The sequence below is a fragment of the Arachis ipaensis genome, chromosome B4 (assembly GCF_059453495.1).
Source record: "Arachis ipaensis isolate K30076 ecotype BB chromosome B4, ASM5945349v1, whole genome shotgun sequence".
NCBI lineage: Eukaryota > Viridiplantae > Streptophyta > Magnoliopsida > Fabales > Fabaceae > Arachis > Arachis ipaensis.
Genome location: NC_142439.1, coordinates 142,633,873 through 142,650,821, shown reverse-complemented (window position 1 = coordinate 142,650,821; position 16,949 = coordinate 142,633,873). Strand labels below are relative to the sequence as shown.

The window sequence follows — 16,949 nt, the reverse complement described above, 5'->3', positions numbered from 1 at the left end:
TATTTTTTTAAACTTTATTAAATTTAATTCATCTTGATAATTTGAATCTTTTATTCTTAAAAAATTAAACTATCCATATAAAAAGAAAGTCACATATCGTTAATTTTATATTATTAAATTAACGGGCGCACTACACATCCATGTAACCATGTAACCAAGTTGGTCTAAGTCCAAATAGAGTCACGCGCATTAATGATGAGTGAAAATACGCGCTCGAAAATCCTTCGCGCGCTCATTATGAAGAAACGTTACTTCTTCCTCAACATAAAACCGCTCCTTCTCTTCGAATCTTTCTCAAAATCACTCAAACTTCAGTCACGTTCTCTGCGAAAATCACTACTGGATAAGAATCGCGAGAAGATTTGGCAAGGAACAACAACAAATGAACAAATACAGCAACAGAGATTCGCCTTCCTCCCCCTCCTTATTCTCCTCATTCTTTTTCGCGTTCCTTCTTCTTCACGTGTTTCCTCATTATCTTCATTCTTTTGTTGTTATTGCTGCTATATTTTTTTTTATCTTTTTCTCTTTCTCTCCCTGGTGAAGAAGCAGTAGAAGGTGAAGAGGAAGAGTTTTAAATTGTGCAGAACAGAAATGAACCAAAATGGCCAACTCCACTGAACCGAACATCATTCATGTGCTGAATAAAACGTCATAAACATTTAATCATCAAGAAAAATATTTATATATGCACAAGGACTCAATTGAACACACTAACAATCAAGTAAATCAAAATGAGCAACTCCACTGAACCGAGCAACATTCATGTGCTGAATAAAACGTCATAAACATTCAATCATCAAGAATAACATTTTTCCATGCAAAAGAAGTCAACTGAACACATAACAATCAGGTGAACCGAAATGACCAACACCACTGAACCGAACACCAATCATGTGCTGAATAAAACGTGATAAACATTCAATCAGTAAAAAAAATATTTCTGCATGCACAAGGACTCAACTGAATACATTGACAATCAAGTGAATCAAAATGAGCAACTCCACTTAACCGAGCAAAATGTTGGTGTTGTCGTGCGCGAATTTGAAAGAAGAAGGAGGAGGAGGAAGAGGAGGAGAAATACTATTCTTGTTGATTGAAAGTTGATCACCATTTATTCACTACATGAACATTGTTCGGTTCGGTGGCCTTTGTGATTTTGATTCACCAAATGATGATGTTCGGTTCGGTGGCCTCCTTTTACTTTGTTCAGTGTTTAAGATTATTGTGATAGCACGCAGCAATCATTCTCTAGCTGTCTCAACGTAATAACCTCATTCAACTGATTTGAAGTTGAATAATTCATTGTTTCCATTTAGAAATGTAGATCGAAGAAGAAGAAGAACGACATAGCTTATTACGTTGGATTCAATGCATATCAATAATGAAGAATGCGAGCAGAGAAGAAAAATACGAACAGAGGAGAACGACGAATTTTATTAGGTTGAAGAAGAAGAAGAAGAAGAAGAAGAAGAAGAAGAAAAACAAAAACGCGAGAAAAAAACAAGGTTTAAGTTATATGATGCGCATGTATAACAAATACATAAAGATATTGAAAATGCGCGTCTGATTGAAATTACTTGAATAGCTTGAATGAAAAAATTACATAAATATAAAACTTTTCTGTTAAATTAAATAAACATCCATATCACCGCGGTTAGTCAATATACTATGACAATATAAAATTTAGTTGACTAAATAATCGGCGCATTATTCTTATTAACGATCCCAGGCTTTTATAGCCTATAATTTAGGAATTCCAGGTCAATTGGTGTTGGGTATTATTAGGCAAAAGTGTGCCATTTGACCAATGAAGATAACATATAGTAGATGTTATTGCTTGCTAATGCTACCCACAACACCATTAATAAATCACTATTAAGAACCTTCCTAAACACTTCTTAGAAGGTTAGTTAGCTAATTAAATTATAAACTATAATATGTGGCAAACAGTGTCTTGGAGATATACATGCTTATGGTACCCCGTCAAGATTACACGTGAAGCATAATTAAAAACATTTATTATTTATGAACTTAATTACTTAATTAAAACTTGGCCAATCGTGCATCGATAAGGACAAGTTTAATTTACTTGTAAGTCAAATATTAGATTAATATAATCCGTGGTTTAATTTTTTCCTTGAGATGATAATTATTCATGGAAGAAAGAGATGCATGTGTCCCTTTTAATTTTATTATAGGCACGCAAGAAAGAAGAACTCTCACACCACTAATTGATCCATGCAATGTAATGCAAGAATATGCATCCAACACATAATAATGTCTTCCATTTACTCGCGAATCAAATTATATATATGTCGGTTCTTATATTACAATAAGAGTAATGTTAGGAACGACCTAACATTATAGCTGTAGATTTCAATTAATATTAAATTTAATATAAAATTTATTAAAGATATGTTTTTGTTGAGTTTATATTTTAAATATGTTATCTAATTAAAATTTGAATATTTTTATTTTTAAAAATTTTAAATATTTTTTATGTTAAATATTAGTTTGATAATATAGTTTTCAATACTTTCTTTTTCAATAAATACACAAATCAAATATGGAATAATTCATGTATTTAAACAAAAGACCAAGCTGAATATATAGTAATATGTATTAGTAATACATAAGAACACCTTAAGTTATTAGCCAAATTAAATTTCACCATCATATATTTTAACTTAAATTTTAATTTCATCTCTAATATTTAAAATATTTAATTTTTATCTTAAATATTTTGTTCCACAGTTATGATAATTTTTACTCTCATATGAAATAATTAAAGAATATGATAATAGCAAAATGAATATTGTTAAAGAAAAGATTTTAATTTTAATCAAATAATTGAAATTAAATGAAATAAAATATTTAAAATAAAAATAAAATATTTTAAATATTAAAAAATAATAATAATAATTTAGTCTAATCATTAAAAATGTTCCATAGGCGGCAGTTGCATAACAACTAGTGTAATTGTAACATTTTCTTAAGAGAAAGAAAATAGTATATTAATATGGCTGTAATTATTATTGCGATATAGACAAACTCCACAACAACAAAAAATTAACAAATTTAAAACCGTAACTAATATAGAATAATCTTAAAAGAGCAAACCAAGGAAAAAAAAAAAACAAAAGAAAATAACCTAGTTACGTTTGGCTAGATTCTTGATCATACATGTCAAGCTAAATTTGAAGATACACACTTCACTTTATAATTATAAGAACCGATCATAAAGCAATAAACCAATTTATTAAGATTCTAATCTTGTTCTTGGTCTTGATCATCTTCTTGGGTCGTTGGAGTAGGAGCTGGACTACCTGGTGAAGGAGGAGGAGGACTGTAAAGATAACCATTTTTGGGATTTGTATTTGGTTGTGGGTCGGCATAATCCTCAACCTCAAACGATGCCATCATTGGTGTACCATATTCCTGAAGTAAAATAAATAAATAAATAAAAATATAATCCATAATACATAAATTTTAAGGGTTGAGCGAAAAAAAAAAAACCATTAATTTATATTCTAAAAAATTAATTTTTTTTTGGTGACAAAATTATATTGAGTGATTTACTTGAGACGAAAACTTAAAATTAGTTGTATTCATGTGAAGATAATAATAGTTTATTTTTTAAGGACTTCATATGAAAACAAGTAAACTAAACCAACCTGCTAATGAGTTATAACTCAAATGACATAATCTTTCCATACTCAATTAAGAGGTTACTAGTTCGAATCTCATATCTTTAGTAAAAAAAAAAAAAAAAAGTAAACTAAATCAACCTGTGTTGAATGAGTAGAATGTGTATGCTCATGAGTCTCCATCAGTCCCACCCTACCAAATCCTTAAAGTTGACAAAGAAAAAACGAAAACAACAATGAAATCAAACAAAATTACAAGAGACATACAAAAACTAAAACAACAAAAACAAGAGAAACATGAAGAATAGTAGTTTGCTGTTGAGTGAGGTAGCTAGCTATAGCTTAGTTAATTAATTACCATGGCCAACAAAGAGGAGAGATGAAAGGAGAAGCAGGAGAAGGCAAGAGTGACCCATTATTCTTTGGATGATTTTGAGAAATGGGTGTGGAATCAATTGGCGAATCTATGCTTAGAAAGTGTGGAAATGATGGAACAAAAAATATAAACAGAGAATATAAGAGAAGAGAGTTGTTAGAGTTTGAAGGGGTTTTGAATTGAACAAGTGTGATGTGTGATGTTCGGCAGAGTGATTTTCGGAAACTGACTTTAATTTGGCTATTAATACTTTGATGAGAATAGATCCAATGCGGAAATTACGAAAGTCCTTCTTATTTATCGCTACTCATTCATCAATGCAAGTTGCTTCCTCTCGCTTTCATGCTTCTATGATGATGTGTCTATCAATGCCATCTTTTTTTTTTCTTTTAAGTTTTAATGTAGTTTTTGGGAATTTTAGAATTATTGTCAAGGGATTCGATTTGGTAAAAGAGTTTATTTGGCACGTGTATAAGTAAATAGTGAAAACTCAAAATATTTGAATAATTAAGAATATTTAGATAGTTTGATATGTTTTGAATAAATTGTTTATTTTGAGGTATTAGCTTGGACTCATGAAAGTAATTGGAATTGAAATAGAATTGATTTGGAACTCTGAGTAATGCGCAAAATGACGGTTGAAATATTACAACAGATTCTGATACTAAAATTAATAAGTGTATGAATAAACTTTTTAATTGAGTATGGAGAGACTATGCCATTTGACCTATTACTTCTTGGTTGGTTTTCAACTTTACTTGAAAGAATAGTATGTAAGAAATTATATTATTATATGATGTATTATGTGTAATGTATTTTATTTTATTGATTTAATAAATATTTAATTAAATAATAAAATAAAAAAATGGTATGGTTATTTTTAATTGGTGGGTGTATTTTTACTAAATAAAGTTAAGTTTATTAGCATTATTATATTATTGTATATTGATATATCATCTAAAAGAGAATATTAATATACTTTGAATGGTTTTATGAATATTCTTTAAATTTGAATAATGTGTTATCTTATGACTCAAAGTGTTAATATTAAGTATGTGTAATTGCAGCCAATTAGCCATTCTTCCTATTGCATTGTATTTGCATGCTACGTCTATTCCAATGTTTAAAGGGCTGAAGTTTTTTTATTGATCTAAATAAGTCCAATTTTACCTTGGTGTCTTGGATCTTGATTTAGCACTTCAAATTTAAAAACTTGCTGCTATTACTGTTCTTAATAGTAATGAAGAAAAGACTCATTATAAAGTTTAACAGACTTAGCCTTATATTCATGCGAATGAGCATAGCAAACACATCAAGTTAGTTCTTCTCAAGTCTAATAATACTAAAGTCTAATAATACTAAAGAATTTATGAAATTTGTGGAAGAACGCTCTCAAATTGCTAATAAATCTCTTGTTGGGACATTAATAAGTATTTTGACTACCATAAAATTTGATGGTTCTCGTATTATGCATAAGCATATCATTGAAATGACAAATATTAGAACAAAACTTAAGTCATTAAAAATAGAAATAGATAAACATTTTATTATGCAATTCATTTTAAACTCGTTACTGTTTGAGTATAGTCCTTTTCAAATAAATTATAATATCATGAAGAATAAATGGAATGTACATGAGTTACATATTATGTTAGTTCAAGAAGAAATCAGACCTAAGAATCAAAAAAATTATCCCATCTATTATCTGAACTATCCAATCTTGTTCTTCTTCTTTTTTATCATTTTTCTTTTTTGTTGCTCTATTCATTTTCTTCTGTGTGAAAAAATTTTTCATAATAAAATATTATATTTCTCAATACCTCCATCTGTATAATTGATAGTTTATAAGTACTATTAGCATAATTCCTAAAATATTCACAATAATCAAGTATAAAAGTTATATGGATCATTATGCCACCCGTAAAATTTCCAAAAAATATACCCTTGATCAAGAATAAAAAACAGAGAGCATATAAATAAAAACTCTTCCACCTAAAAAGAAAAGAACCAAATCAACCCCTAACAAAGAATCAGGTTATAAAAAAAAATAGAATCACATTGAACAAAACAGGCAATGATTTTTTTTTTGTGACTGAACATAACACACAAAAAAAAGACTTAAAAAAAGAGTAGTACTCTTCTTTAATAATAATGTCTAAATTATTAGGAGGCAGTAACCACTCTAGATACACCTGCTTGTTTAAAATAACAGTCTTAGCCATTAAATCAGCCGCTTTGTTTGTTGTTCGCTGGATGAACACTAAAGTAGCTATCCAATTGCGCTGGAGCATCTCTTTGATTTTGTCAAGCAGACCAGAGTCATTCTTAATCATGCTGGTTGTGCCTCGCGAAACAAGAAGAAACGCATCAAGATTATCAGTTTCACATATGACCTCTTTGCACTCGCAATCCCAAGCCATAACAAGCCCTCTCCAAATAGCATGAAGCTCACAACAGAGAACACTAGAAAGAGGTATATTAGCAGAACAACCTTTTATCCAAATTCCCATGCTGTCTCTAATAATACATCCAAAGCCAGCTAATTGCTCATTTTAAAAAACGCTTGCATCGCAGTTCACTTTACAGACATTCATTGGAGGTGGTTCCCAGTTATATTTCAAAGAAGAATGAATAATATGTTTTTGGTTGATAACAACATTAGAGAAATCTCGAGCAGCATGTTTAACTAAGTGAACAATTTTCTCCTTACTCCATGGATCATCTTGGTGGAAGATGTCATTGTTCCTATCCCTCCAAATCCACCAAAAGGCCGCTGCAAAGAGAAACTCATTTTTGTTGAGGTTAGAACGAATCCAAGACACAAATTCCAAACTAGAGTCCTCAGCGGTCATTCCCAAATTTAAGCTAATCCAAATCTGACGAGCTTTTTGGCAAGTTCTAAAGCAGTGGTTAATATCATCTAGAGCAAGATAACATCTCTGACAAAAATCAGAAATAGAAATACCTCTTTGAAATCGGCAACTAGCTGTGGAAACTCCGTTGTTGAGACAAAGCCAGAGCAGACACTTTATCTTCTCCGGTATTCTCAAGCGCCAAAGCCAAAGCCAATTTTCATTATCATTCCAGCCAAATTTCTTCTTCAGTAGCCATTCATACCCGCTTTTAGTCGAGTAGGTGAGAGTATTTGAATTTGTCCAAAACCAACCTGTTTTATCTCCTGCCTGCTTGATAGGATCAAAGAGCATCAAATCAAGTTTAACTTCTTCCGGAATCATTGTGCAAAGAATATCCACCGCCAATGCCCATGGTGCCAGACATCTTCTAACTTCAAATGAGAATCAGAAATGTGCACAAAAGGAACCAAAGGAGTTAGCGTTCCACATGGTCGCCAAGCATGATACTAAAAGGATTGAGACATCCTGCCTGTACACCAATCAAAACCATCACGAAGCTTTTCTATTGTCTTATAAATCGCTCGCCAAGTGCTTGAAATATTATTAGAAAATTTGGGTGAAAAACAAGAACTCCCAGATAAATATTTTGCCAACATAATTCTTACCCAAAGTTTATCTTTATTATGCAATAATTGCCAAACAAGCTTTTCGAGTAAAGCAAAATTTACACATTGAGTATCTCTAATTCCCAATCCTCCATATTTTCTTGGAGTGACAACTTTGCTCCACTTGACCAAATTTAAGCAACGCTCCCCCACCTTTCCCTTCCACAAGAATTGTCTAAGCACAGAATCAATCTTTTGACAAACCGAAGTAGGAAAAAGAGTCACTTGCATCTAATAAATAGGAAGAGAAGAAGCCACAGATTTAATTAAGCAAAGCCTGCCTGCTCTGTTAAGGAGCCAACCTTTCCAACTAGCCAGCCTATTCTTGATCTTCTCTAAAGAGTCCGAAAAAATAGATCTAGCAGCTCGAGGATGATTAAGGTTCACCCCCAAGTATTTGCCTAGGTCACTAGTAAAATGAATATGAAAAACACCAGACAACATTTCCTTCCTTCTATTAGAGATATTTCTAGAACAAATAGCTTTAGATTTTTCAATGTTAACCTTCATACCTGAAGCTTTATAGAACAACTCCAAGGTGTGCACAACATTCTGAACTTGACTTTTCTTCGCTTTACAAAAAAGGAGGAGATCATCTGCAAACATCAAGTGAGAAACTCTAGGTCCCCCTCTAGAAACAGCCACACCATCCCAAATACCCTCGTCAACTTGTTTGGAAATGAAGCACGCCAATCTCTCCATGCACAAAACAAATAAATACGAAGAAATTGGATCTCCTTGCCTGAGCCCTCTGCGAGGTTGGAAGCTGTCCAATCTATTCCCATTCCAAAGGATGGAAAGATTTGTGGCTTGAACACAATTCATTACAAGCCGAATAATTAGAGAAGGAAAGCCAAAAGATTGAAGAATGTGCTCAAGAAAATTCCAATCAACTCTATCATAAGCCTTTTCTAAATCAATCTTAAAAGCCATAGCTCATTTTCTAGACTTTGTCCGCTTAAGAAAGTGAAGAACTTCTTGGGCGACAATAATATTATCAGATGCTCCTCTACCATGAATAAACCCTCCCTGAGTTGGGCTAACAATCTCATCCAAAAATGGTCGTAATCTATTAACCAGCACTTTAGTCACTAGCTTATAAATTACATTACAAAGGCTTATTGGCCGAAAATCCTTCAATCTAGTTGGAGGGTCGCACTTAAGGATAAGAACAATCAAAGTTTTCAACAAAGAATAGCTTAACGTCTCCCCTAAAAATGCTTTCTAAACAGTACGCCATACCTCATGACCCACCACATTCCAATATTCCTTGAAGAAAAAACTTGAAAACAGACAATGATTATCTAACAATATGTATACAATGCCAACAAAAATCACAAAAACAAAATTTCTTCATTATTAACTTCTGTAGGCAAACACAAAAATCTTAAACCCTTTTTCAACCTCTATGAACGTTAATACACACTTTGTGAGAACAAAAAGATAATTCCAAACACTTTTTTCTCTAATAGCTTTCAATTCTTTTCACTTATGAAAAAGAATTTTCGTTTTTTTGTTTGAAGTTCAGTGAAAAAAAAAAGACGAAGTGATTAAAAGAAATAGATGTAACATTTTAGTATTATTAAAATCTTAAAATGACATTGTTTATTATCTTTTTTAGTGTTAAAATATGTACGACGCCGTTTTAATATGTTCAACATGGCAAGATTTGAGCCATGTCACTAACGGCGTTAAACTCCCGGTGACAAAAAAATACACGAAAAACTATATTGATATACCTTTTTAAATCTAAGGGATCAAATTATAACAATTAAAAAATAAAAAACTAAATCAATACAATTTATCAATCTCAAAAATTAAAGTAGAGATTAACTCTCTTTTTAATATGATTTATGTAGTATTCACACACATTATTAAATTTTTGGTTGAAACAATTACTATTTAATTGTTTTAAATCGTTGTAAATTACAACAATTTAAGTAATAAGATATATATGTAACCAAAATGGGTTCAAGATAAACATATAAAATTGAATACAATAATTCTTTTATGTATTTTAGCCAATACTTAATATCCAAATAAAATATATAGGAAGATTTATTTTATATATTAAATACGTAGAGTAAATTATCCTCTAATTTTCAAAAGGTATCAAAATAACTGTCATATAATTATGTACAATCATTACAAAACTGATTTGATTTTTTTTATTTCAAATTATAAACACAGATAATAGTGAAAAAGTTATGTGAAAAATAACATATATTTAGGCTACGAGCCTACGAAACAAGGGATTTAAAATTATATTATAAATATTAAAACTAAATTTTTAATTTATATGAAAACAATTGTATATATATAATATAAAATTAAAATTTATATACAGTTATTTTTATGTGAAATTAATATTTAAAAATTAATAAATAATTTAATAAATTTAATACAATTATCATTTAATAAATTTTAACCATTAATTTTACATAAAAATAATTACATACGAATCTTCATTCTAAATACAAATCATTAAAAGTAGTAGATTAGACCTATTTTGTGGAATTTGAGAGTGAAGTGGTCGTTTTACATGCATTCTAAGTGAACTGCACGTGAAATGGCATTATAAACATTTTGCGGATGCCTAGAGTTAGGATTGGAAACAGATCAGTTTAGGTCAGATTTTTTTTTTAACAGGTCTGACCTGTGATGTAGTCAATTGGTTTGAGTTTAATCTGTAATTTGTTATAAACTTTTTTTAAAGTATTAAAATTGACTTGTTATTCAACCTGATCTAACCTAAAACTTATTAAAAAGCTTGATAATTTTTTTTTACAAAAATAAAAATATTATTTTAAAAAAAATTATTTTTTAATAAATATATTTATATGTAATATGTCATATTTAATATTATAAAAAATTTTAAGTTTTAAAATATTTAAAATATACAAAACTATTTATAATTAAATATAATCAATTTAAAATATTTCCTAATTTTGTTAATAATAAAAATATTATTTATATATGTAATTATGTATTAACAGGCCCAGGCAGACTTGACAGGTCAATAAGACTAATTAATGAGTCTGAATCTGACCTATTAACATAATAAGACTTTTATAAGAGATTGAATTTGTGCCTATTTTATAACAGGTCAGGCCAAACACAGACGGCTACCGGCCCTGACAGACCGTCTGGCATTTTTCCACCCCTAGAGTGAAACAACAAGTGCACATTTATTGAGTAATTTTTAAAGATGTGTATTTTAGAAATTAATATATGTTATATTTTTATTTGAATAAAAAAACTTCATATTACCATTTACTTGTTCTTAGAGAATTTAGAAGCGAAAATTTCCAAACATACAGTATGTATTATGTAACTAACTGTGGCCCATCGAAATAATGAGATGCACTTTTTGTGAACGAGATTGCATTCGGTGTCAAATTCAATTCAAATAGAAAAAATATACCAAAAGGAAGTTGCTCTAGCTAGAAACAATTATGACTTGTATGTTGTATCTACTGAAACGTGACATTACCCCAATGGCAAATTGAAATTCTCTTGAGTTATATATTAATGTCCCTTTGACCAATGTGATTAATTTCCCATATCTAAGTGGTAAATTTTGGTAAGTCTATGCTATGATAATTATAATGAATATATAAGTATAGTTAATTTTTTTTTAATTTTAGTAATATTTTTTATAATAATTTTTAAAAAGTGTTGTTTAATAATAAATAATATTATTTTAATTTTAACAATACTTTTTAAAATATTATAAATATCGTAATTACAATAACATAATCATACTAAAATAATTCTGTCTTAGTATGTTTACAATAAAACTAATCAAAATTTAAAATAAAAAAGAATATCTTGAATCAATTTAATAGAATCCAAACTTGTTCAAAATGCTTCTAAATATAAAATGTTAAGATTATACTATTGTAAAATAAATTAATACAAATAACATATATAGGATTGATAGTTAAATTAATTTTTAAAAAATAAGTTATTTTTTAAATTTATTTTTAAAAATATTTATCAATTAAATTAATCTTTTAAAGATTAGAAATTAATCATGTCTGTCTTTCTGTCATTCTATTAAAAATTTTCATCATCAATTAGTAATATAGAATATTAACTGACGACATATATAATATTTAGTATATCTAACTAAATATTAATCAAATATGTTTACAAAAATTTAGCTTAGAGAGATTAAAGTTTAAGAAAAATTTTAAGTGTATTAGAGAACACCGTATTTTAATTATTTTAACCGTTGATTTTAATTAATATATATTATATATTTTTTTTATAATTCAGATCAATGGTTAAAACAACTTAAACACTGGTGTTTCTGTCATACTCGAAACTCTTGTTAAAGTTTGTGTAATTTAAAGATTCGGTCAAATAACATAAGTACTTGAGAGAGAGAAGACGACGATGATGATGAAGTGTCCACCTTTTTCATTTGTTTTCAAAATGTCCCCATCCTTTTAGGTACAGATAAAAAGGAGAAGTTGAACAACTCATTTTGGGCCTCAATAATAAGGGCACTGTTTCTTGTTTGTGTGGTTAGGATTGAAGCCCTTTGGTCAAGGGCATATGCCCTTTTCAGATTACTGTCTTTTACTCATTGGAGTTCACTTCTGTCATGTACTCACAGTTAGTTCTCTTCCTTCTTTCAACCATAGTAATCATTTTTTCTCCTTCAACACAAATCTATGCAGATATTTTCCCTTTAAAAATATTAAATATACACAAAAAATTAACTACTAGATCAGTCACTAAATTAATTACTAAATATTTGTGTATATATACATATTGTATTTAACAAATTAACATATATTTTATATAAATAACTAATTTAATAATTAATTTTTGTATAGAACATGAATTAACCAACAGAATATTTCTATTTCTTAATGAGTATTACTACCTACTTACTTTGTTTCCAAATAAATATCACTTTAACTAACTTGGATCACTAATTTATGAATGTACAAATTTATTCAACATAACATAAATATTATGAGTCAATGTAATTTAAATGTCCATGTTGAAGGAGACTATTACATGACTTGAGATGATAAATCAAAGTAGGAAGCATGAATGAAAGTAGTTTCTACATTAACAAACCTACAAAAAAACCAAAGCACACTGGCTGAGTCAATGTAAAGCATAGTTACAATCTGAAAGAAACCAGAACAAGAAGTTCAACTTGAACTCTCCTGTTCTTATTTATATACAAACATCTTTGGGAAGGGTCTAGCAAAATGAACTCACTATGTCTCACTAAGCCATATCTATGAACTTATATTTACAAAGAACTAAGAAAAAACCATCTGAATGAAAAGGTGAGAGAGTAAGAACTGCCTACACATAACCTAAGAAAATTCCATGGAAAGAAATGAAGGAAGAATCTTCCTCTGCTCTTCTTCAGTTGGCTAACAACAAGAACTAGTAACTCTTAACAAACAAGGCTGGCGAAGTTTGGAATGGTTCGATCAACGATGCCGAATTGGGTTTTGCTGCACTCACAAACACAACATAAAATTATAAGCTACATGATTATGAAGTCTCGCGAAAGTTTAGTGACCTAGACAATGCTGCCGGATTGGCCTGCAAGACAGGCGAGGCTTGCATCGGATGACTCTTTTCGTGGTACTTTGAAGGGAATGGTTTGAAGAGTCCTTCCCCAAGAACAGAGTCATCCTTATCATGTTTGATTCCGAGTGTAGTCCATATAGAACTTTTTGCTGCTTCTTCTGGATCATCAATTCTTAGTGTTTTTGGAACCCAAAGGCACTTTTCTTTGTGATTCTCTTTGCTTTGTTTGTCCTCATTCTCACCACCCGGCTCATTTGATTTAAACATGTTTTCTTCTCTTGAATGTTTGCCCAAGGTTGGGGAGTTAGGCCCAGAGTTTGTGGCTGCAGCATTTGGCGATGATGGTTGTGCTAGCCACGGCATGTTCCATGCACCTGAGACACCCCAATAAGCCGTTGCAGGATAGAAAGGCATGGCAAATCCCGGTGGGCAAAAAGCAGGTGGTGGTACCGAAGAGTTCCACTGAGCCGGATTCCAAGGGAAAGTCCAAGGGGGACCGGGAAAGTAGGGAATTTGTGGTGTGAAGCTATGACCATTCTGAATGGATTGTTCTTGGGAATTACTATTGGTTGTACCTCCCATCGGTTTTGCAGAGCTAACCGACGATTTATTGGATTGATCGTCTCCTTTTTCTCCACCCGCACCGGGAACCCGAATTCTTAGCTCTTCAGGCTTAGCAAATCCATTCCTCATGTAATTGTGTGCAGTTTTTTCAGAAAGGTTCAAAACAGATGCCATTGATTCGCACAAGGGTGCATCAGACCCAAATGTAAGGACCGTGCCGTTGCACATCAAAGGAGGATGATGGACCCCATTTGGCAAGTCTTTCCTATTATTTTGCATTGCTCCTTCGGGGCCATTTATCTGACGATAATGAACAGCAGAGTTCTTGTTCTTTCTGCGACCGGCACCTACAGGCACGTTCCTCATGGTTCCGCCAGCAGTCCAATATCTCTGACAGTTCTTGCAGAAGTGGCGGGGTTGGTTGACGTTATAGTTGTTGTAGTAACAGAACTTGGTGTCCATGCTATTACAGCGGGGGCACGGCAGAATTTTGTCTGGCTTTTTGAGGGTCTTATCTTGTGAATTACTTGTCTCAGACTGTTCTTCTTCAGTCTTGGAAGTTTTCAAGGGCATCGCTTCTTTCTCAGTGGACGGACTAACAGATTCTTCACCTGCCGCAGACGTTGTATCCGGATTGACAATTTCTGATGATTGCAGGGGCACTACTTCTTCCTTCTTTTCATCCGGTTTATTTACCAAAGTATCCTGGATTCATGAAAACAGATACTAAGAATGCTGTTATGATATAAACACTATTAAAATTATGAAAAGTAAATACTCCAATGTTTTATATTTAATTATTTATACTGTTTGCAACTGCTGATATCTCTCCAACACAAACTAAACACTAGAACAGTAATCATTCCATATATTCTATATAATATATATGACGCAGTAAACAACTAAAGTTTCATTTCTATTATATCCATCTGCAAACATGTTTCAAATTTTACTAAGGTCTATGCTAAAACAAGAGAAAGAAGTACAACTCTCATTGTTCTCCTCTTAAAAATAGAACATCAATTACAACTGAAAATATCTAAGCATAGATATAAACATAAGTGCAACAAGCAAGGAAAATCAAAAGACGGACAAAAAACATAATAGTTAGAAAGGCTCAATATAGTACTATGGCAGCTTTTAATTCTTCTTTCCAGATTCGGAAAAAAAGCCATACAGAACTCAGCAACTCAGAAGTAAAAAGGAAAAAACCTTTTTTCCCCTTCCCCAACAAGAAAACTATCATATACAAGAAAAATGAACCGGGTGAACCCTGTTCAGTGAATGATTTACTATCACAGTGATTAGATAGTAAATAAAAAAGAAAAAAGAGCATGATTTTACTTTTTGAAGGGAACAAGAAGAAGATTAAATTAGAGATATGTTCATGGTTTTCCAACAATAATCCTTGAAGCTGAACTTGAAGTATATGATAGACTTTATTTCTTTAATTCCTTAGATAATTCTAAATCCATTCTGCAGCCTCAAAACCTGACAGACTAAGAAAATCAACTGAAGAATTAATTCAAATGCTGTGTTGCATAGAATAATGCAACTTTTTCACGAAATACAAATAAGAACTTGTAACAAGTCAAAGATGAACAACAGAAGATTAAAAAAAAAACATTTATTAGTTCCTCTAGATTGAAACTTATCACAAATCCCCAATTAGGATTGGAAACTAATGCATAAACAACGCAAATGCACAATACAATTCACGCCACGAAATCAAGTCAAAACAGAATCTTCAATGCTTAATCCAAAAATTAACACCAACCCATTTAATATTTTTACATTCGAAATAATGGGAGGAACTCAAAATCAAACCTTTGACACCCAAAAATGAGAAAAATCTGACCTTGTTATCAATTTCTTCTAGCTCATGTGCATCGCTGCTGCTGGTAGAGTTCGTGGAAGAGGCGTTATTCTGATCAACACTGTCATCAACGGACGAGAGTTCCGGAGCTCCGGTGAGGTCGCCGGATCCGGTAGGAATCTCCGGCACCGGGATCGTCTTCCCGAAGAGCTTGATCGCAGGGTCCTTTGCAACTTCCGACATGTCTCTGTTTTTTTTTTTCTTCTTTTCCTTTTATTTATTTATTGGTTTTTGTGTAGAAAGAGAGAGAAAGAGAGAGAGAAGAGAAGGAGAAAAAGGAGAGAAAACTGAAAAAGCGTAGAGAGAGAGAAAGAGAGAAGGGTGACACGTTGAGGTTGAAGGAGATCCGGTGAAGGAGGGAGGGTGTTGGGTTTTTGCCACATCAGAAGCTAACATGAATTCTCAGCCACAACACTCTCTTGTGGCCTTAAAAAGATCTTTCTCTTTCTTCCTTTTTGCTTTCTCTTTTTCTCTCCTCTTGCTTTTGTCTGCTTTCTTTAGTCCAAATCTTTCTTCTTTTATATTACTTCTTTTCTTTGTAGGTTTAGCTGATTCATTATGCTAATGGGATTAACCCATGTGCTAACTGGGCAAGGCTGTGTTTGGTAAATTCGTTTTAATTCAATTATTCAACATATCATTGATTTATCATAATTTATAAATTTAATTTTAATATATTATTGGTATAAAATAATTATATATATATATAATATTATAATAAAAAAATAATTTTTTTATATTAATTGTATAAATAATTATAAAAAAAATTATAATGTCAATACATTAAATTAAATTAAATTTTTTGATGTTTGAAGTTAGATAAATAATTTAATTTAGTTATTAATATTTTAAAATAATCAATTTTTTAGTTTAGGTAAGAAAATATGACTCTTATTAATCCTTAAGCAAACTTTAATATCCAAATCTAGAAATACTCAAATTTCACATGTTAAAAGATGAGGAAATTTGGTAGTTCATTTCCTAACAAAATTGGTCCTCAGTCCTTACCAAACCTAATACTGTGTGGTTGGAATCGGCTACAGATAAGAAATGTAATTTTGCCTTATATTGGGGTACCAATGTTAATTATAATGCATTATTACTTTTAAATTTAGTTTCACAATTCTTAGTTTAGTGGCAGTTAAATGTCATTATGACTCATTACTTGACGTGAATAACACTTAACTGAGATAAATATGAATTTTTTTTTTCTCCGGTGTCTAGATAAATATGGTATTTGAAATTGACTTAGATGACTTAGTTGGTCTTTATTAATTTTGATTTAATTAAGTTATATAAATCATAAATCAATTTGCACTAAATTGAACATAATAATCCAAAACTAATAATCCAAATCCAAACTCTATACCTAAATATTTTGATGAGAAATTGAGA

The 16,949-nt window shown here is 30.9% G+C and overlaps 2 protein-coding genes across 2 annotated transcripts; both read right to left on the bottom strand.

The window, feature by feature from the left end:
• Nucleotides 1-3,099: 3,099 nt before the first annotated feature.
• LOC107638140 (uncharacterized) lies at nucleotides 3,100-4,256 on the bottom strand. Its single transcript, XM_016341309.3, has 3 exons — nucleotides 4,009-4,256; nucleotides 3,792-3,853; nucleotides 3,100-3,441 (listed from the first exon to the last, which is right to left on the bottom strand). The coding sequence occupies exons 1-3, from the start codon at nucleotides 4,064-4,066 to the stop codon at nucleotides 3,271-3,273; spliced, it is 291 nt and encodes a 96-aa protein (XP_016196795.1). The 5' UTR covers nucleotides 4,067-4,256; the 3' UTR covers nucleotides 3,100-3,270.
• Nucleotides 4,257-12,613: 8,357 nt separating this feature from the next.
• Nucleotides 12,614-16,063, bottom strand: CDF2 (cycling DOF factor 2). The gene is made up of 2 exons (XM_016338805.3): nucleotides 15,537-16,063; nucleotides 12,614-14,383 (listed from the first exon to the last, which is right to left on the bottom strand). The coding sequence occupies exons 1-2, from the start codon at nucleotides 15,735-15,737 to the stop codon at nucleotides 13,076-13,078; spliced, it is 1,509 nt and encodes a 502-aa protein (XP_016194291.1). The 5' UTR covers nucleotides 15,738-16,063; the 3' UTR covers nucleotides 12,614-13,075.
• Between the last annotated feature and the right edge of the window lie 886 nt (nucleotides 16,064-16,949).